The sequence below is a fragment of the Perca fluviatilis genome, chromosome 13, assembly GCF_010015445.1.
Source record: "Perca fluviatilis chromosome 13, GENO_Pfluv_1.0, whole genome shotgun sequence".
Lineage (NCBI taxonomy): Eukaryota > Metazoa > Chordata > Actinopteri > Perciformes > Percidae > Perca > Perca fluviatilis.
Genome location: NC_053124.1, coordinates 829,971 through 852,987, shown reverse-complemented (window position 1 = coordinate 852,987; position 23,017 = coordinate 829,971). Strand labels below are relative to the sequence as shown.

The following is a 23,017-nucleotide window of genomic DNA, read 5'->3' as shown; positions in this document are numbered from 1 at the left end:
CCAGGAACAGATCACTGGCCTCGCCGTCATCAATATCAATCACTCAATAGGGGAGCAGATTTAATACAATGACATCATTGATGATTTTGGACCAAGCTTTTAGTTGTAGTTTGTGTTTTCTGTTCTTAGTGCTATAGTGTAATAATTAGATTCTCTTTAGTGTGTCTTCACATTTGTGTGATGAAGGATTTGTGCTATTTAAAATATTTCTATATTTTATTTGTATATTATTCTTAATATTTTATATTATTGTTGCTCTCTGCTCTTGTTAATTTTTTTATGATTGTATATATTGTTGGCACATTGATGTATATAGTGTATATTTATTTTAAGTTCTGATAACCTATACTGTCATATTTTGTGCAGAATTGTGTTCATTGTCTTTTGGCAATGTTGGAGGTGGAGATTGTGCACCTTAAAAAGTGTGTTTCCTTTTGTAATTGCAATAGTTAAATAATAATAGTTGTAATAATAGTTAAATTAAGTGTGTTTTTCAAATGCTTTAATGAAGAATTTGTGCAATTGAGAAATATAATTTTCTCAATTGGGGTGGGGGCTCGAAAGGGGGTCTCCCCCCCGGGTTGTAATTCAATGTAGAACCGCCCCTGTGTGCTGCTAATTAGTTGCAACTCAGTTACATTAACATCCTTGCTAGCTACGTATTAGCTAACATTAGCTAGCTAACCATCTAACCTCTTTTTATGTTGTGATAAATGTGAAAGCAGTATGCAAGTAAACTTAACGTAATATAATATTGGGAGCCATGTACAATACCACAGCTAGCTCTGCCAGGGTCCGTGTGTGGAGTATCTTGCCAGTCTGACGCATTTCGACTATAAGCACCAGCTTATAACACCAGGGATGTTTGTTTTTTTTGTTTTGTTTTTTATCTGTTTAATGATGGAAATTACACAGGAAATACATAGAATAAAATGTATATCAGTATAAAAATAAAAATAATATATTTCATTTTTTTAACCTTTTTCTTTAAACATCCCTCATAAACATCATTCATCAAAATGCCTTTAACTAGCCTTACAACAGTACAAGTAAAAGACTAAGAGTAAAGTAAAATCTAAAATAAAATAAAATGTAAAACAAAAAACAAAAAAAAGACAAATCAAGACTAACCAAAAGACAATGTTTATTACAGATTTGTGACTAAAACACATGACATATGAGCTCCATCACAAATTAATCTTAAGGTTCCCAGCTTCCAGATGATAGCACTGAATAATAGCACTGATGTTGAATGTACTGTTGACCTGCTCTATTCACCTAAATAAACCTCTGTTCCCCTATTAAAAAAAGAGACAAAAATGGGTCTATGGTAACTGAGGGAAGGTAAGCCAGCTGTATTGCTTGACAGAAACAGCTTTATCTGACCGGATATGTACAGCTAGTCAGTGCTATTATACTGTATGACAGCTTCTGTTCCATTGACAGTATCAGGCAGTTTAGAATGCAGCCATAGTCTTCTTGAAACAACTGAAACACAATTTATTAATCCATATATTCCGTTTAATCCAAAAACTGTTTCTCTCCGCAATCTAACCCGCAACAAACATGTCATATACCTACCTAAAGGGTACCTATCAGTGCCCTCCTAATGCAGAATCCAGGAGGACAGTCAAATACATCACACACAGTCATCAGGGAAGTATCAATATGTGCCGAATCTCAGACTCCTTTGGACTACACAATCAAAAGTGAATAATCTAACACATTTCAAATGGCTCCCACTGTCGGTATGATTCATCCTTGAGCTTTAGTGCTGTGTACTGATAAGGGTTTTACAGTTACAGTCAGTAGCTCACCTGGTAAAGCATGCACCCCATTTACAAGGCTGAGTCCTTAGCAGAGGCCTGGGTATGATTTCAACCTGGGGCCTTTGCTGCATGTTGCCCCTCTCTCTCCTCCCTTTCCTGTGCTAATAAAAAAGGCATGAAATGTCCAAAAATAATGTTAAAAAATTAAATAAAGTTAATCCACTGGGTCTTCACATCCTCAGGTGATGGGATTGAATGAAGACTTTTCTTTTGGATCTTGCAGCCAACAACAGAACAAGTAACATGCTTTGCTTGTGCTGTGTTGGTCTGCAATAGCGAGAAAGTCACAATGGCAGACAGCTCAGTAGATTCACTACGTATCCCACGTATGGAGATTTTCACCTAGCTGGAGGTGGCTCTGTGGCACAGGTTACCAACTGGCGGACTCCAACCGGACTGCAAGAGGCTTCCATCTGGACACCGAAGCAATTTGACACAATATATTTATATAAATACAAATATAAATTATATGCATATTTATCTTGTCTTAACAGGCAGAACAAGGCCAGCTCTGTAGACCTGTATGGGTCCTGCGACCACCTGCGACTGTTGCCATTGCTAGGTTGCAACAAGTTCTACGAGGCCAGTGTGCCCTGGGTGTGCTTCATTTGCATGAAGTCTGTTGCGATTGTCAAAAGTGGAAATATTAAACACCACTATTTGAAACTAGAAACAGACACTTTGAAGAAACTTATTACCCACAGCAGTCTCAGGTGAGAACGTGGAAAATCTATTTGCTCAAAGCCCAATATGAGCGATCTTCACGAGTCCTCACTCTCTCACAGCACAACAGCGGGCATATGAGTGTTCACTGAGAATACAGTGAATGCCATGTGTGAAACACTTTTAGATGGTAAAGATAGACATGAACCTAAAGAAAAAATTTCAGCCACAAGACAAACTGAGGTATCCCAGGTGGTCCAGTCACAACTTGATAAAGCCATTTAGAGCGCACCTTGCATCACATTAGCAGTTGATGAATCAACTGATATTAGTGACAATGCCCAGCTTTAGGTATATGTCAGATTTTACACTGCAGAGAGGAGAGATTTTTTTGAGGACATCTTAGGTGTCACAGCTCTCAAAACACATACAAGCTAGGAAGTTTGTGCTTCTACCTTTAAGCGATTATTAAGCTCAGATCAGCCTTAAAGAGCAATTTATTTAGTTTTTTCCTGTTAAGGAGGTTTTAAGTTTTATGGACTGAAAGGAATATTTACAAAGACAATTTAGATATGGTTTATAGCACTTTGTTTTTCATTTCATCAGCATGTTTGAGTTTATTAATGATTTTGCACAGTGGTGTAGTCTACGTGATGTGCAGGTATACGCCATATACCCACTAGGAAAGCTCAAGGATTTCGGTATAACCACTTACAAAAGTGGTAGGATATCTAATAACGATTGTTTTGTGACAGAACTTTCACACTTTTATTCATAAATTCACCCCGTCTGTGTTGCCAGTTGCCAAGGAACAACAACACAGTTGCTTGGCAGTCATTCTCTGCGCAAATTTGAAAGTAACTAATGTGAAACACTAAAGGAGATATATAAAAAAAAAAGCAAATTTAAACTTCACTCTTTCAGTGTTTTCTGTAAGCCAGCCCCTGAAGCTACTGCCACTCGATTGACACTGCAGCAAGCATTAACGTTACAGAAACTACAGAAAATGAGACTGATGCTACATGTGGTAACGTTACAAAAATCTTATGAGGTTGTCGCTCAGGGACAGGCGAGTATGAAGCTGAGAGGGACATATTATAGTATACTCACTACAAAAAAACTGTTGACTGAACTGATTCATGTAGTATTTGTAGGTATCGAATTGTTCGGACCTCTGCAGGGGCGGAGGGGTGACTTACTGGACCTCTTGCAATTTAAGTTAAATACCCCTGCTCTATGGCATAACATCTGACATTTAAGGACTTGTTTGCTATGATGCTGGTATACATGCTGGTATACAAAATCCTCCATCTTTCACCATATGGATGTGACTACCCTTGAAGTCTGAAACGCAGTTGAACCTGATAGTTATTTTTGGTTTAGAGCCAAAACAATAGGGAATGTGTCTGTCCAAAAACGTTGAGTATGTACCTCCCAAACATAATTCTTTTCATGTGAATTCAGAATGTTTTCCATTCTGATAATGACTACTTGAAAAGGTCGTATTTATTTTATTAAAAGCTGCTTCAACTCAAATAAAGTAACCTGAACCTGAACCTGAACCAAGTCAGACTGTACTCCTTTAGCCTGGCTTGGAGCAGTGTGTCCAGCTCAGGCCACAGCTATCCTACCAGGCAGGGGGCAGGGCAGGGCAGAGCGGATGGCCAGCAGCCCTCTGTTTAATTGAATATCAATCATGCCTCCCCCCCGTCCTGTCACCATGGAGCTGTGATTGGTCCATAGCAGACCAACCTGGAGTGGCCGGTGAAAGCTGCTGTATCATTGTCCATTCACTGACAACAATGAGGCTGAATAACTAATGAGCTCCGGCCAGGCTGAAGTGTCTTCCCCGCACTATTCTCAGAGTAGATTTGGACATGACCAGCAGTCTTCCGTGGGCCATACGCTGGACCAGGGAACCTAAAGAATAGCAATGCTTTCATAAAAACTATAAATTGTAGCTTTATCACCAAAGAAGATACATAGTAGGAGGATACACACATCTTTCCATTTGGATTACTTTTCTTTTGATCTCTTTGATTTTTGAGAGTTCTAAGGGCAAGAAGCTTTGATGGTTGGAGTGAAGAGAACCAAAATGAAACCAAGAGTGATTCTCACCTGCCTGGCAACTTTCTACTGTTTAAGTAAGTACAGTTGAGTTTTTAAAATCACTATTGCTTGGTTCGGCTATTACAGAGTGCAGGATTAGAACTAGGGGACTTTGCCAAGTCCAAAGAGCAGATGAACTGGAACTCAAATCTCTGGCACCTAGTTATAGTCATCATCATAACAGCATCCTTGTTGAAGATCCAATTGTTCCCCAGAGAACCTCTCAGTAAGTTTAACAAGATCTATGTTCCAACAGCACTGGTATATCGTCCATGTATTTTACTTAAATTGTTGTAAATTGGAAAAACAGAAAGGCTTCTACTCTGTCCTCGTTTACTAATCCAGGTATTCCCAATAAGGACTAAATGATGAGTACCACTCTGTACGGATAACTGGAAGCTCTTGTCAGTATCTTTATGGATGTGATTTGGTTTTTTACTAATCACCTGCACAAATATCTACAATATGCAAACTCAAAGTGACTGTAAATGTCTGCATATAAACTGGAACTAAGCATTAAGTTCCACAAGAACTGTAGATCTGATCAACTTCATGTAAAGCTTGCCTTCCAGAAGGGAAGGCAAGCAAACACCAATTCAAACTGTTATTTTCAAGACCAAAAAAGAACCTTAAAAACAAATGTACAATGTGGTATATACATGTATGCATACGCTTATAGGCCATTTAAATTTGTTATATTGAAAACATTGAATAACCTCTTTTAGTCTTGAGAATATTATGCAAATTACCTGACAATTGTGTCACTTTCTTCCCACTAAAACAGAGAGCTATTGAATGGACATGTATTATTATTAAGTATTCTTAAAATAACTCTAGACTATGAATATACATGTTTGATAAGATTTAATTATCAGTCTTGAATAAACATTAAGAGATTTAAATTGAAGGCCATCAAACACGATGTTGGACGAATCAAGAAAGTTTATTCTTAAACTTGTAAACAGTAGTTTTACAATTAACTAAAATAAAAAGGTCCACTAACCATCTATTTTTGATATTTTAACTAACTAAGCAAACTCCATATGCTGAGAAAGACAAAAGCTAAGTGTGGACCTAGAATTAAGATTAGTTTTTGACTGTTTAACTTGATCTAATTGTTGCCTCATGGTACCTTTTTGGGGTGACACAAAAAAGACTTTCTATACCCAGAATTAATTTCTGTACTCAGTACTAATTTATTAAAATTTCAAAACCTGAAGGTCAGGTATCTTAATTTGACAGTTGTTTTTTAGGCATGATTATCACATACTGTAATAAACCTTTAAAATAACCCATAAAGTTGTAGATGAACACCAAAAATGTTTGATTCGAGAAAAAACAGAAGCTTTGCATGAGAAGGGGAGCAGTGCAGATGGCATAGGAGAGGGGTTAGTCGGTGCACTCTGACCTTTAGGATGGGGAATGGCTCTGGGTCGTCCTGGTCAGCAAAGCAGTCTGTGGGGTGGGGTGGTGGGGGGCACAGCCACAATAGGCCCCCCAAGTCCTCAGTCTTCAGTGAGCTGACCTTCACACCCTCATCTCCATAACACAGCCCTTCAGTCTGTGCTCAGATTGAGACCTTATTACAAATACGGGTGAAGAAGGTAATCCCCCCTACAGCTGCCCATGACCATGTCCTCCACCACCCTCCCCTGTCAGGGCTTCTCAAACACACACACACACACACACACACACACACACACACACACACACACACACACACACACACACACACTTTCCATGATGGAGAAACACCCCTTGGTTTAATCCACAGCAGGGACACAAAGGGCCTGTGGTGGCCTTGTATGACAGTAGAAACAAGTTTTTGGTGACTGACAGTTTGACCAGACAGGATGAATATGTGCTAAATGTAAATCCAAGGCTGGTCATCAGCTTCACCAGTAGTTATTGTATGATCATGACATGTACATTTCCAGCTGGTTAAACTGGTGGTTAGGGTTATTGACATTATAACTGTGTACACCTTCCAAGATAAGCTCTAAGTCATTTCAGGTGGTCCCATATCATTCATAGCCCATCACTAATCGTTGTCTTCTGCTAATACTATAAGTGTCCCATTAGATTACAGTGTCATGTGTCCAGCAGTGCTTCCAATGATCTTGCAGTAGCAGCTCTCTTGCACAGTGAGTCCCTGAGTGTCTTATTAGCTTGTGTTTTATGAGGCCTGTGTGTCCTGCCAGGCTTTTTGTTTTCCATGAGATTTTCCCTAGTAAGAGTTGCTGCACCCACTCTGTGAGCTGACACCTCACTGATTAAAACTGCAGGACAAACAAAGAGGCCTCCTCTCCATCACATTACACATTATTGCTTATTGATCCACCTTACTGGGGGACCATGTTTTTTGGCAATGCTTTTTAAATCTGCACTGACCATTAGAAATCAACCCCCAAATGCAGATGGGACATCTGGGCCCAGGGGCCCATGGGGCCCATGGGGCCAATATCAGTTTATGCATAGGTAAGCATGTTATCAATAGGTCAGTAAACTAAAATAAGTTGCTGTAAAAAAAAACAAGCCTGATCCCACCCTAAATTTGACCTTAACAACATTGTATTGGAATCGAACATTAGAATGTGAATCTTCATATTATAAGACACTTTGTAGGTCTCACATTCAGGATATTTACAAAATTAAGTTAAGTTCTGTGAGAATCTTTGGTAATGGTTCAAACTGAAATCTGTCCAAAGTACAGAATTTCTAAACTGTCAAGTTCAGAAAGTTGGAAGATTAATAATCTTGTTTATTGTTTGATCACATAGTTCTGGATTTCAATCAAAAATGTGCCATTGTCTCAAATGTTGGCTTGTTTTGTTAGTTTTGTAGAAATCATGTTTGTATTTCTCAAAAAATGAAAAAAAAAATACATTTTTGGTATCAAAAATCAGGTGTTATATGTCCACAAATCAAATCACAGAACTTCAAACGCCTAATGACCAGTTTTGACCACACTGAGCTTAATTAAGTTGTGGAATAAAGAAATTACTTTTTTTATACAAACTGTTAGTTGTAAAACTATGCCTGTTATCTGTTTAAATTGCACTTTGAGTCATGGACACAAGCATGTTTTACCTCCATTCCTTTCTCAGAAACACTCAGTGTTTAGACATTGAACTTGGCATATGACACCCAGTAAATGGACATTAGTTGTCTTAAACAAAGACCTAGGCAGACCCCCTATAACAACTACAAAAGCAAGTTTGTGAATCAGCTGAGTGAACTCGCCGTCTCCTAACAAGGAGAGTTTTACTCCCATTAGGAGGACAAAAGAGGAAGCCCCAGGGCGAAGGGCTTAATGCCTGCCCAGCTCAGACCTCCACTCATTGTTTAAACCTCTTCTTCTTCTGAAACATATAATAAATAAAGAGGTCATGGGCAGAAAAAAATAAAGAGAACTACTAGAACATATAATATTGCACATGTTGCAGCTTTTAATGTGATCTGTTTTTTATTATTATTAAATTATCAAATATATGCTCAAATGGTATATCTGCAGATATGTGCAGTGAATTCATCCAATATGAATATTCTGAATATTCTACATGCCATTCCCAGCTCTAATCCATGCAGCCCTCCAAAGTTGCCTTGGTGGTTCAGTCTCGCTAAACAATAGCAGTGGAGGGCTGGGAGAGTCGCTCAGGCTGGACACAAGCTGCCTCCCCCAACACCACCACCCTCATCTACACATCCATCCTCCTCACCTCTGACTCTCTCACGACCCCTGAGGGGCTCGGGGTTAAGCACAGGGTGCTAGTGTGGGGGTTCCTGGACAATCCCCTCTCTTCAAAAACTCTCATTATCGTCCTACCCCTATATTGAAAACAGTCCTAAATAATCTCTAATGTTTTGCACTTGATCACACTTCAGGTAGGTTCAGCTTCTTGGAACTTGCATAGGATACATTTAAAGGCTGTTGTCTAACAGCCCTTAGTCTTGACACACTATTACCATCCTTCATCCATCTTGATGCAGAGAGTGTAACTGAATTTGAGGCTTCAAACTAGAAACAAGACAAGGGATTGATCCCAAGTCAACGGCAATGTGTCAAGACACAAATGTCAATGGTTAGCTCAAAACTGCTATTGAGTTACAACTTATTTGATGCACTTGTACAACCTAATGCAATCCAATTCAATAACCCCTGCATTTATGAATAATTCGAGGTGGTGTTGTATTGGACTGCATTGTGCTGAAAGATATTCCTAATTTTGTCCACCCAAGCCTAACATTTACCAAAGAGTTGAATTAATACTTCTCCAACACAGTGTCAACAAAAGCTTGCATGATAAACTTCACAAAGATCCAAATGACTGAAAGTCTGTTGTATTGGATTGCATTCAGTTGTTGGTGTCTCCGATGAACTGATTACTTAGAACAAACTATAGCGCTCTAGTAACAGGGTTGCAGATGACATATGAAGAGGCAACCCAGTGGCTCCCAGATATAGATCCTGTTGACACACAAGAACTTGGATTTGTACCTCAACCAGTTCCTTTCACATGATGAAGTGATTAAAATGTGTAGATGATTGAAATAAATGATTATACTGTTTGGACAGCTAAGAAAAAACTGATACACTCTAGTAGATACGTTCCATCCAAGTTGCGTTACCTAATGTTATGTTACCTTAAGTTACGTTACCATAAGTTACTTTAAGGTACCTTATCCTACATTAGCTTACAATACATTCCTTTGTGCCCCCTTAAATTGTCTGACATTACCTTTCATTGCCTTGCATTCCATAACTTTATGTTGCCTCATATTGTCTTGCATTGCCTTACATTAGCTTACTTTAGCTTATGTTAGTAAAATTCAAGAACTGTACTAGCACAGTAAAATGTCGTTTTGGATGAAGCCTGTAGATGCCTAAATAAGCATTAAAACTATAAATTATAGTTTATTATCATTTAAAATAAAATACAAAATGTAAAAACAAGAGAAATATATCTTAAGCTTTTAAACAGTCACAGTGACTGAGATATAATAAAACACAGTCTGAGCCATTAAAGTGGTGGGGGGAGAGCTGTGTTCAGCAGTCTGACAGTAGATCTCTGCCAGCTGCTGTAATGCAGTGATGCAAGTGATGATGGACTCTATGGTGCACCTGTAAAAATCTAAGCTTATATTGATCTGTGTTTTACCCTGGTATATTGGTCATAGTTTAGACTAGACTAGCATTTACACACCTGAGATAATATATAAACAAAATAATAATATATACTGTATAACCATCCAGTCTTTAGAAGTCATCTTGCAGTGTGTTCTAAATCCTGTGCATGCTATACAGACGTTGTAATGTTGATTATTTAGAGAAAACCAGGCATAGAAATTAAACACTGGCCTTTTAGGCTTCACAGTTTGCAACACCATGTGTTTGATAACCATGGCCACAGAATGTGATGCAAGTCCCCCTTTGGGAACCCTGAATTTCATTACCAGGCCTAATGGATGGGAGGCTAAGGGGGGTTGCAAGGTTGTATCAGCCCGGACCCACATCCTCTTTGCTGGCTGCATCTGCTGGGTTGGAGAATTTTCATTAGAATTCAATTTTTAAAAAAATGTAAAAGGAGGACAGATGCTCATTTGTTGATGTGACACATCAGTGAAGCCAATGACAGAGATCAGGAAGAGGGGGAACAGCCCTGCTGTATGTTCAGGCTGTGAAAAAGCTCTGTGGCTGTGTTTTATAAGTGCCAATCCATAATATGATGAGTTGTCATTAAACCTTAAAGCCATTTCATCAACTATCTTGTCAACAAGGAGTAATTAACCTGCTTGTATTCAAATAAATTACAGGTGAACAGTGTAATGTCAAAATGGCCAAACTTGTGGTATTTGTATATGCAATGCCATGATATCTCCATTCCTAACATTTGACAGCTTTAGCCAAAAAAGAGCAGTTATGCTAAATGTAACTCCTTTGGAAAATCTTTTATCAATGCTATCTTACTTGCATGTATGGATGTAAGACAAGGTGGGCAGTAATGAAATTGTTAAAGCGTCAATTGAACAAAATTTCAAATATTTTCTCACACTGTCTGGCATTTAGGAGCTCTCTATCTATGCAGATAGTTTATTTTTCCAAGTTTTGAAATATATGTCTCCGAGATGTCTGCCTACACCCCAGTACAATGGAGATCATTATTTTATGTTTTTTTATCTGTAGTGAAAAAATGACATTTGAAAAACTCAACGGTAACATCTGTTTTTAGTGTCCCTGTTACCGTGGATTATGTCAAGTAACCAGGACTTTGGAAATACCTGTTACTGTCAAAATGTTTCATCTAATCGTTAAATGCTGTAAGCACAACAAACAACATTGTATTGGGTTAGTGGCCAAAAATCTCAGAGAGATATACTGTATGTCAAAACCCGGTAGTACCTGCAATGCTAGTTACCACTAAAGGTAAGTAAGAAAATGTTTGCTTTTAGTTTTTAAAGAAAAACCCAAATCAGTGGGAATAGAAATGTGTACGGATAGTGTTGTGATGATGTTCAACACATCAGCAAACAGCATCAGCTGGCTTTCGGAGTAGAAATTAAATGGGAACAGAAATGCACAAAATAACTGAAGCTAATCCAAACTCATATTCAGCTGCAAGCTGCTGTGTGTGTGATGTGATGCTTGATGATGGCTGAACAATAATTCATGTTGTTGTCCAGCTCAGGGCCCAGCTGAAGGAAAGGGTTGAACTGGTTGAACAGATGCAAGACTCCATAGTGACATTGATAAGGCATTGTGCAGGTTCAAGTGCAACTGCGTTTGTTTCTGCTTACAGCTGGAAAGGAAAGTGGCTATTGCAAGGGTTCAAGGCTCTTTGCATATTAGGGACATTACCACCAAAAAAGAGTGAAAGAAGATGGGGAAGACTGGGAGTGTCACCAAGGTCACAGAGAGGAGGGGACAAGAGTGAGGAAGAGAGCTCTGGTGGCATGGGAAAGTCACCTCAGAGATGGATCTGAAAGGACTAGATGAGACGGGAGGGGTGGAGGGGATGCATAAGAAGGGGGCAGATGGTGCCCTAGGGTGCATGGCGGCTGACGGGAGTTTTTACAGAGGTTACTGTGGTTTAAGTGCAAATAAGCATAGTCACAACACTATTGTCACAATTGGCCCCTGCATCAATGGAGGGTCTCCTAACTTGACCCCAGCAACCCTTGCCAGTGTTCTCCTCCCCAGCCTGGGTATTGTTGTTGCCCTCTCTGGCTGGATGGCTCGCTGGCATCCAGCATCCATTGTTGCTCGCCTTCAGTAAAAGCGTTATAGGCCGCAAAACCAAATGCACCATCAATCAAATGAGGCGGTTTCTGGTGTTAAGTGAGGTTTTTCAGGCAATTCGGTTAGGGTTCTCTGAGACTTGGTGTCTTCCAGAAAAGCCTCCCCTTGTGCTATTGTCTCTGGAACCATGGGATGTTTGTGGATTTGAGATGAAAAATTCTCCTATGTCTTATACAAAACACTTCTGCAGTTCAAGGTTGCTCTTCCGCGTACAACTCATTCCATGTTAAAGAAAAAAACACCCTTAGGTTCTAAATGATAGTTTCATTGGATTTTTTGACTGATTTCTCAAGGTGTGGACTGAACGAGAAGGACAGCTGGACTGTTTATTTGTCATCTTGGGGAAATTCCTTTTTTCATTCTGTTGTTATTTTTCTTAATTAACACACACACACACACACACACAGACACACACATACACACACACACAGCCAGTATATCTTGACTTTTATTGAGCTTTCCATCACTTCCGTGTGGTTTGATAGAATTACATTAACCTGAGTTTGAATATTCCTCTGGAGCGTACAACAAATTATCATTTCGGGTAAGCAGATTTGTAGTCATAGAGCCTTTCTCTTTCTGATAACCTGTCTTTATCTTTCTTCTGTCTGCAGGTGGCTGTTTGGCCTCAGAGCTGTCTTTCCTGCTGGAGCCAAGTGATGTGATCGCGGTAAGGGAACGCCCGCTTATGCTGGACTGTCGGGTGCAGGGTGAAGAACCGATCATGGTTACATGGCGTAAAAATGGGGTGCCTTTACCCACCAGCCCGCGGGTTCAGGTGCTGGCGAATGGCACGCTGGTCATCCAGAGCTTCCAGAAACGCAAAGAAGGGAGCGACGCGGATATGGGCGAGTACGACTGCGCTGCCCAAAACCGTTATGGCATGCTGGTCAGCCGCAAGGCCAAAGTCCTTTTGGCATGTAAGTGTTAGACAGTGCAACACAGCACATTACTGTTACATTCTATATACTTTTCATGCCATACAATTATATTTGCTTTGGAACAGTACACATATTACTCAGGGATGGAAGGAGATAATGTCACTGGTTCTCCTATGTCCTGATGAGCAGAACAACTTTCTCACAGTGCAAATGAGTTGACTGGGAAATTGGAGATGCAAAGAGGAAGTGCATTGCATTCACTACCACAACAACCTTACACCATCTCTTCTTACAGCTACGTTGATAGGATATGGAAATACAGAAATCTTAATTACGAGATTCTTATATCATAATCATGGAAAAAATCCCATTATTTAGATACTAATTATGAGATATTTTTGTGTAATTTGGAGATGCTTAGTCATAATTTCAATAACAAAATCATAATTTTGAAATTTCCTTTTATAAAGGTCTGATAAAAATATGAACTCCAGTTCAAAGTAATTACTTGTTTTCCAACAAGTAATGCTCATTGTAATTATAGGCCGTAGCCAGGACTTTAGAAATACTTAGCTCATGAGTCCCCATTCACACCCAACGCCAAACACCAAAATTATAATAATTACAAAAATGAGTGCCCTTCTAGTTAATCAATGTATTCCAAAACAGGCTATATGCTGATTTATTGGGTGATAGCAAGCAATTATATGCTGCAGCGATTCGACTGTGAGATTGACAGTCAAATCCAGCTTCTTAGTTAAAAATCATTGAACAGTCGACTATTCAGGGTAACCGCTTTAATATAGTTGTACGTACACATACATTCTAGTGCCTATTTGAACATTTCTTTATAGGGCTCTCAGTGTAGAGGCTACCTTGGAACTGTTATGGAATGTTAGTGTCTCGCTCAGTGGGACATAGGTGATCGCAGCAATGATACTGGTGAATACATAAGATATTATCATATCCCGTAGGAATGATGGATACAACTAAAAGTTCCAAGTTGTAATAAAACATGATTTATCCATCACCGCCATTTGATAAATGTTTTCATGTCTGCCCAAATGCCAATAATCACATAATAATACAGTATTAAGATGTAAAGACTGCACTCTCTACAGTCCTGTTCTCCTACTTGAAGATAACAAAGAGTCCTTGCTTTGTCGTTAGGATTGTGGGTTTTGTACTGTAGCTGCGGATGTAGATTGTATATATTGAGAAATCTAAATTGAATAAAAAAAAAGATTAACAGTCATTTCCCCAGGAGTTTAATATTAAACCTGCACAGAGAGCTGAGGATGTCCCACAGTTAGGCACCACATGTTGCCTTCTCTCTGTCAAAACATCCCATAGTCTTTGTTATAAATGATGCTACACACAGTGAACACCTCTGCATCATACTTGGCAACCCAAGCCCCCCTCTGACTCTGTGATCCTTTGTTGTCAGAGGAAACAGGCGCCCAGATACGAACCCTACACAAAACATACCAGCTTGTCCTTATGGAGAGCCTATAAATAACACTGCTCAGCACACATAGGCATGTACATTACTGTACACACACATACCTTCTCCTCTCCACCCCCACCCCTTCAATTAGACCGATAAAACCAGGGGTTTATGGTTAATCCAGGAGAATTACGACTATCTTGAGGTGGTCTAACGTCAATGCAATGAGTTGCCATGGTGATTCTCTCTCATTTGTAGATCCTTCATCTATGGTATACACCCTTATTGATTATGGCCACCAGGTCATTAGGAATCATGTGTGTGTGTGTGTGTGTGTGTGTGTGTGTGTGTGTGTGTGTGTGTGTGTGTGTGTGTGTGTGTGTGTGTGTGTGTGTGTGTGTGTGTGTGTGTGTGTGTGTGGGAATACAGGACATGGCAACGTATGGTGAGCACAATTGTGGGCATAAAAAAATATGTCATGACTTAGACTAACAAGGGCTACACATAATTATGAAATGGATTGTAAAATGATTCTAATCTAACCCAAAAGATAAGACAACATAAAATAGATTTTATTAATCCCACACTGGGGAAATTCCTGTGCTACAGCAGCTCAAAAGAAAAAAGAAAAACAATGTACACATATCAGAAGACATAGGAGAAATATATATACATAAAGTATAAGAACAAGAAAAATAGAATCAGTTAAAATAATAATAGTAATAATAAAAAAACAGACATATTTACACAATAAACACCCTTATATAAACAGACAGTATATATACACAGATATGCAGATGAGTAAAGGGCTGGTGAATATAGATGACATATTGCACAGTTGGAGGTAACAAAGAGTGATAAATGAATAAATATGCATAGTGCAGAATATTGTCTAGTGATGGCTCATATTGCAGAACCAGCTAGCAGTGCTACATTATGATGTTGTATTAAAGAGTCTGACTGCTGCTGGGATGAAGGACCTGTGGTAGCACTGAGGGTGCAGCAGTCTGCTGCTGAAGGAACTGCTCAGAGAACTCCCAGCCTCATGTGGGAGGTGTTGCCAATGATTGATGCCAGCCTGGCTAACATCCTCCTCTCCCCCACCTCCTCTATGATGTCCAGAGGGCAGACCAGAACAGAGCTAGCCCTCTTCGCCAGTCTGTTTAGCCTTTTCCTGTCCCTCTCTGTGCTCCCAGCTCCCCAGCAGGCTACTGCAGAAAATATAGCAGACTCAACCACAGACTCATAAAAGGTTTTTAACAGAGTCCTACACACACACACCAAAGGACCTCTTTATGTTAATGGATATCAATAGCTTGCCAAGCTGTTTCCCAAAAGATTTCTTGCAGATGCTGTAAAAACAAAAGGCTGATGGAAAATCTCTTTCCAAATGTGTCCTCTTCAGAAAAGTTGGAAAAATCAAGAAAGAGAAGTGGAGGAATAGAAAATGTGTTTTAGTGTCTTCAAGTTTGAAAATCTGGCATGAGAGAGACGCCACTAATCATCTCCACCTATCTCTCCAAAACCCCTGCATCCTATATTTCCCATAATGTAACCAATAGTTTCTTTTTGTCATCAGGTTATTTTCTCTGACTTGACAAAGATCCTCCAAAGTCACAGAAGACATTATATTAAAAAATATGAACTTTTTTTATAGGTTAAGTAGTGGTAACCCTGACTGATAAACTGATCTTTGTGTGTAGAATTGGTGGAGTGGCCCTTTAATGTATCAAAATTAAATGCATATCCAGTATTTTCCTCATTAAGGCTGATCTTTGTGTGGTTTACCTTCAGCTCTTCCTAAGTTCCACACCCACCCACTGTCCATGACTGTGGATGAGGGAAGTGTCGCTCGCTTCCAGTGTCAGATCAACGGAGTACCTGAGGCCAAAATCACCTGGGAGAAGGACCGAGTACCACTCAACAACACCGACAACAGGTAACACCCTACACACATGCACTACAGTGTATGGAATAATGCACTTTATGTATATAGCTCTTTTCTAAACTGCTTTACAGAAGAAAATAAAACCAGAAAAGGCAGAATAAATTAGAATAAGGACATGAGCACAGACAAAGACAATAAAATGGACCAAACAAATAAAAACAGCATAAATAAGAACATATATTAAACATTTCCAAAAGCTTTTACAGAGAGAAAGGTTTTTCAGAATAGATGTTTTAATAATACTCTGCATATATCAGAAAGTACGATTTTAGTTGTTATATAGTTTTTGTGTGTCAAATCGCTGCAGTAAGGCGGTGACACCGCGGTGGCTGACACACACACTGGTTTCCCTGATTATTGATGCTACTGAATTGGGTGTGCCCTTGCCCCCACCAGTAGCAGACACGCTCTGACGGTGGGATGCAATTATTATTTCTTTTTAAATTCAATTATTCAATTATTTATTTTACATTATAAATCAGATTTTATTTTGGCAGCATTTTCAGCTATTGTGCACACGTACACTTTTAGTATGGACACACTGTTTTATAAATGGACCCCAGGTCAGTATGTGTATTCAGGGGCAAGGCCGTTTAAAGCCTTAAAAGTAGATAGACATAGAATGTTTAAATCAATTGGAAATCTAACAGGTAGGCAAGCCCAGGGGTTATGTGATCATGCCTCTTTTAATGAGCAGCAGCATTTTGTACCACGGTGGAGGGAGCCCTCACTGATGCCCGCTGTAGGACCCTTGTTGCTCCTTTAACTACGACTATTACTACTACTACTACTACTGTACAAAATGTACATTTAACATAGTACATTGTGCTGATAAAGCCCGTCTTTCACTCTTCATTTAAAGTAAACATTTGAATGAGGGACTTTTACTGTGCGGTATTAATAGTTTTACTAGCAAGAGGCTGTTTGCCTGGAGCCCCCGAATCCCTAAATCCACCCCTGAAATAAATACCCAAGTCACAGCTGCTCCCGGTAAGAAACACACTCACTGTATACTGAAATACTGTAGGATTAAAGTACTGTAACATATGCCTTGTTTGCTTGTTTGGGGTGTTACATTTCATTACAACACATTCCAATGGCTTCACTTATGGTTCAAACAGAGGGGACATATATTTGTTTAGCGTATGTGTAATCGTTTTCGGTGGCTCACCTGCGCCCATCCCTCTCCTCCCTGTCCAGATACACTCTCCTGCCAATGGGGATTCTCCAGGTGACAGGCGTGAGGCAGGCCGATGCAGGGGTTTTCCGCTGTGTCGCCGCCAACCCTGCCAACACTCGCTACAGCCATGAGGCCATGCTCAACATCACTGGTAGGTGGACACACATGTTGTAATATATACAAGTAGTTAGAGAAAGACCTCTGTGGAGTGAATAAGGGTTAGGAGTTATATTCCATTTGGCTGTAGCTACATTATTTGTTCCTTTAGGGATATATGGATTGTGTCTATGCACCTGTAGAGGTAATTGTCTTTACTGCACTATATCTCAGATGTGTTTGCCATTTTATGCCAAACAACAGTCCTTAACATAAATTTGTATCCCAAAATGAAGACTTTACAACTGAAAGCTGTATCATCTCATCCATATTCACGGTTTGTTTCCTTCATTCTTCCAGGTGGAGTGCTAAGAACCTACAAGGAGCCGGTCATCCTGTCAGGACCCCAGAATCTGACCATTACTGTCCATCAGACGGCCATTCTGGAGTGCATCGCCACAGGAAATCCAAGGCCAATTGTTTCCTGGAGCAGGCTAGGTACCATTGGACATTTCTAATAGAATGTACATAATTGGAGGAGAATGTGTTACTAACATGCAGCATGTTTTTAAGTTTTATTTCACGAACCATCTCTTTGTGTCTTTGTGTCTGTGTCCATCAGACGGACGCTCCATTGGGGTGGAGGGTATCCAGGTTCTGGGGACGGGGAACCTGATGATCTCAGATGTTTCCCTGCAGCACTCTGGTGTGTATGTGTGTGCTGCCAATCGGCCCGGCACCAGAATGAGACGTACTGCACACGGACGACTCGTGGTACAAGGTGAGGCCATACAGAGACATAATGCTGAAGTGCTCTTGAGCAAAGCACTTAACTGTCTACTGAAAAGAAATGCTTTCTATTATATTCTATTTTAATCTAAACTATACCATACTGGCCCAGTAGAGCTCCTCATTAGCCATCAGTACTGGCCACTGATTTTGTATTGACTAACTATACAGTAACAGTCCATTTTGGGGAAACACTCTTCTTTGCTATCATATCAACATCAAGTGAGAAGATGGTTATAAGTTATAATATCTCTGTGGCCAGTACAGACAAGGCCATAACCAGCATTTCAAAAATACTGAGGTTATTGAGTACAAATTTCACAAGGTCAACCCTTGTCAGAAGTATATGGCTACTGTAGCAGGCACTAAAATCTGTAACTGTTTCCTATTATTATTGTACGTCTTACATAATATACATTTCTGTAAATTTCAAAACCCTTATCATACAGCCAATGATATAATTAAGGTGGAGAAATGGTTGATCGCTTTAAAATTGTATTTAAGTAATTGCCTAACATCTGTAAATTAATAATACTAATGAATGAATTCAATTAGGGGTATCAAAAGTGAAAACATACAATTGTAACTTATTTAAAAGATAGCTAGTTGCTAATAAATCTAAGTATTAATATTCACCTATTTTCTGTTCAAACAGAGTGCTCCTTTGTCCTGTCAACACCATTATCAGGACAGTATTTGAGGAATGCTGTGCGTGGTCACTAAGTTGTTCGAAGTTGTATTTTTTTTCCACTTTTGACAAAGCTAGGCTAGCAGTTTATCCTTGTTCCCAGTGTTTGTGCTAAGCTAGGCTAAACATGTCTCTATCTCTGTACTGGACACATCTGAAACATCTGAGTCTGGGGAAGAAAAACAAGCAAATAGTGGACTGTTCCTTTAATATAAAAGCACATCAGTGCAGGGCATGGTGCATTCAGGGAAGGGGGCTGGGAGCATGGGCCTGCTGTATGGTGACACTATTGGTGTGAGTATCCCCTCCCCTCCCCACCTCACCTCACCTCACCTCACCTCAACCACACATATGCATACCCCTTCTTCCTTTCTAACAATTTAGCACTGACACCAGCGTTCAGCTGTGTGTGTGTGTGTGTGTGTGTGTGTGTGTGTGTGTGTGTGTGTGTGTGTGTGTGTGTGTGTGTGTGTGTGTGTGTGTGTGTGTGTGTGTGTGTGTGTGTGTGTGTGTGTGTCTCTATGACGTGGACTTATCCATCACCCTGCAGATGTCCATACATTCAGCCCACATATATTTCTCACTGCCATTAGCTGTCCTGAGGCCAGCTCACTTAGCTGCAGATTGAGTGTTGAGGGCGTGCAAAAGGGGCCAGTCAGAAATATGAACATTGTCAAAGTGTTCAATTTCTAATTAGGAAGCTATCTCTGATTTCTCTGTAGACGGATGTTCCTGCAAATGACGGGAGTACCATTTGATTTTCAGAAAGGATTTAAATCTATAAAAGCCTACTGTAAATCCTCAAACCTCAAACACATCCAGTTTTTACAGTGTACTGCATACAGACAGAGATGTTGTGAAGACCAGTGGTGGGGGAGTGACAGCATACATTCACTCAAGTATTGTATGCTACTACTTCTACTTCACTGCAGTTCAGAAAGAAATATACTGTTTACTCCACTGCAGCTAGTTTCTTAAGATTTCACTTACAAAACAAAATTTGACAACATTTCTACATTATCGTATTTCTGTTTTTACTTGGGTAAAGGATCTGAGTACTTCTTTTATCATTGACAACAACACAGTTCTTAATGCAGTCACAAGAGCATTAAAATGGTACTGCATTCATTTTTTCCATAAAGTTGAGGCCAATATTTCCAGTCCCCAGTATTGATCAAACACAAAATCATCCTACATTTCCCATAATGCAACTAATAGCATTTTTTTTTTTTTAGATTATTTTTTGGGCTTTTTTCATTTGATTAGACACTGAAGATAAGTCCCTGGAGCCTTCGTCTTCTGTACTCCAGCCTAGTCTTTAAACAGCGCCGTTTGAACTCCGTTATGAGGGTCCCGGCAAGGCACAACAGGAACATTCCGATGGCCTCCTCCATGCTGGTTTGTTGTTGTATGTGGTGCTAAAGTCAAGTGACGACGCTATAAAGAGCGTTGCCGTGCTTGCGTCACTCCCTTACCCCTCCTATAGTTCCTATGGCCACTTGGCCAGTGTGAATGCAAATGGCAAAACCGGTTTTGGGAGAGAGTAGTTATTAGAACTGTTTAGAAGTGGACTGTTCCTATAACTACGTTCCTGTAACTACTTGGTCGGAAAAAGGGCTATAGAGAGGAAAGGGGGAAGAGAGAGGGGATGACACGCAGCAAAGGGCCACAGGTTGGATTTGAACCTGGGCCGCTGCCAAGGACTCAGCCTGCATGGGGCGCACACTCTACTGGGTGAGCTAGAGGTCGCCCCACAAATAGCATTTTTTAATCAGACCCTCCCTGCTAGGTTAATGTGAATATCTCTCAAACTGTATGTGTAAAGTTGGTGAGGTGCCTCCTTCAGTAATTCCAAAGCAGACTGATTGTTCCTCTTACTGCTTGTTTTCAGTGAACACACAACACTGAAATCACAACTCTCCTGTATGTATTCACTTTAAAGGCCCTATTTTAACGATCTAAGGGCACGGCGTGAAGCGCCTGGCACAGACCAAAAGTCCAAATCCACTTTTGCTAGTTTAACGGCAGAAAAAGGGTCCGTGCACCGGGCGCATGGTTCTAAAGGGTTGTTCTTAGTGTCTTCATTAATCAGAGGTGTGTTTTGGGCGTAACATGTAATAAACCAATCAGAGATCATCTCCCATTCCCTTTAAAAGCCAGGCGCTTTTGGACCTTGGAGCATTGCTGTTATGATGGGAGATTTGCACCGTAATATTTTTATTTGTAATCTTCTGCATGTGTGTCTGTGTGTGTGTGTGTGTGTGTTGCTGCTGTGCATCCCTGTGTGTGTAACAAGCATAGTGTGCACGCGCTGTGCACGAGCCTAGGAGCATTTTACTAATGCGCTGTTAAAATAACAATGAAATGCTGCGTTATTGACTTTAGACCAGGTTTTTGTTGGTTAATGGCGCGATCACTTTCTGCTGCCTCAAGATAGCAATACTCCCAGAATGCACCTGAACACACCTCCCTGTGAGACCAGCACGCCCATGGGCCACAGATGGGCTCAGGTGCATTTGTTATTTAAACGACGTGGGCGCTGGACGGGAAACTGACAACTGCGTCGGTCTTAAACTAGCAAAGACACTTTGCGCTGATAGATAGGGCCCTAAGACTTCATTATCAGTGTTGTGGTGCTCTGTCACATCAGGAGTGTATTTATTAGTTATTTATGTATTTTTTATATATGATTGAGAAAATGATACTATGCTATATACTCTATACTATAACTTCAAATAATGTACATCATTTGAAAAATAAACCAAAAGAAAAAGCTGAAGCACAGTTCATAAGATTTCTTGTAATCCTAATTACATTAATCTAAATTCATATAATTTAGCTTTGCCTTCATCCATCCATCTCATCGTTCCTGTTGTGTCCGTCTCTTTGACCGAATCGATCAATACTTGCCCCTGTCACGCTCTCACACTGATTGGCACTGCCTTTAATGTAAAGGAGGGGCCTGATCTTTAATGTATTCATGAATGTATTGATCAATTTGCTCTCTTTTTGGGGTTGAGAGAGAACAACCAGCTTTAGGCTTTGGTCATCTGGTAACATGGCCAGCCACAAAGTGGTTTTTCAAAGTGTTTTAGTGTAGGAGTCGTAATGTCCTCATCCAAAATTAGATTATTACAACAAAACTGTAGTAGGCAAGAGCTGAGATTAGTTATAGTTATGATAAGGTGAGAGGTAGCTCTACTAATGTCTTTAATGACACTGGGTCATTTTAGGAAATACTAATTATCTTCAAATAAGTGAAAATTCTGAAAAAAAATCTGATGTGACATCATATCGCAGATGATGTGATATTATGTCACATATATAGGATAAAACATTGAAATGATAGACTTTAAATAGCTATTTGTATGTATAATTGTGTAATATGCCTGATGTCAGTGTGTAAGCAATCAACAAAAACTGTCAAATATGAAATATAATTGATCCTTATTTGAAACAGACATTTGTATAAAACAAAACATTCATATCCAAAGTGTTTATATTATGTATTTGGAAATATGTTTAAAAATGTTCATAGTTAATTTTTGCAAATAGAGTGCCTAAATTAGAAGAAAACGTTTGCTCCATGACTAAATGGAGCAAATATAAAAGACGTTGTGATGACTCATTATTTAGCTGAAGTCAAGTTCAGTGAGGCTGGCAGCTGTTTATAGTGTGAAGGTTAGCAGAGGTCTGAACTTTCACACAGTGTGTGTGTGTGTGTGTGTGTGTGTGTGTGTGTGTGTGTGTGTGTGTGTGTGTGTGTGTGTGTGTGTGTGTGTGTGTGTGTGTGTATGTGTGTGTGTGTGTCCACAGTCATGGTCAGGATAAAGGGACAAAGAAGACAATATACAAAGAGACAAAAAGTGGAGGACATCTAGACGGTCAATGCAGGGTGCAAGGTGCAGGATGGGGGTCCAAGGGGAGGGGATGGGAAGGGGGGGGTTTAGGACCTGCAACCTCTGACCCTTGACCCCTGACCCCTGACCTTGACAGGAGGATACAGGGCGTATGTCTGTGAAAACGGTTGGAGCGAGGGAGGAGGGGTGGAGTCAGGACAGACAGATAGGGAGTTGGAAGGAGAAAGGAG

General features: G+C 39.9%; 1 protein-coding gene across 1 annotated transcript in view; it reads left to right on the top strand.

Moving 5' to 3' along the window:
- The first annotated feature begins 11,572 nt into the window (after positions 1-11,572).
- si:ch211-57n23.4 (immunoglobulin superfamily DCC subclass member 3) overlaps positions 11,573-23,017 on the top strand; it is a 25,957-nt gene continuing 14,512 nt past the window's right edge. Inside the window, exons 1-6 of the mRNA XM_039820832.1 lie at positions 11,573-11,636; positions 12,513-12,818; positions 16,021-16,165; positions 17,375-17,505; positions 17,811-17,948; positions 18,073-18,231. Of these exons, the coding sequence (XP_039676766.1) occupies positions 11,573-11,636; positions 12,513-12,818; positions 16,021-16,165; positions 17,375-17,505; positions 17,811-17,948; positions 18,073-18,231 (943 nt within the window). The remainder of the gene's footprint in view (positions 11,637-12,512; positions 12,819-16,020; positions 16,166-17,374; positions 17,506-17,810; positions 17,949-18,072; positions 18,232-23,017) is intronic.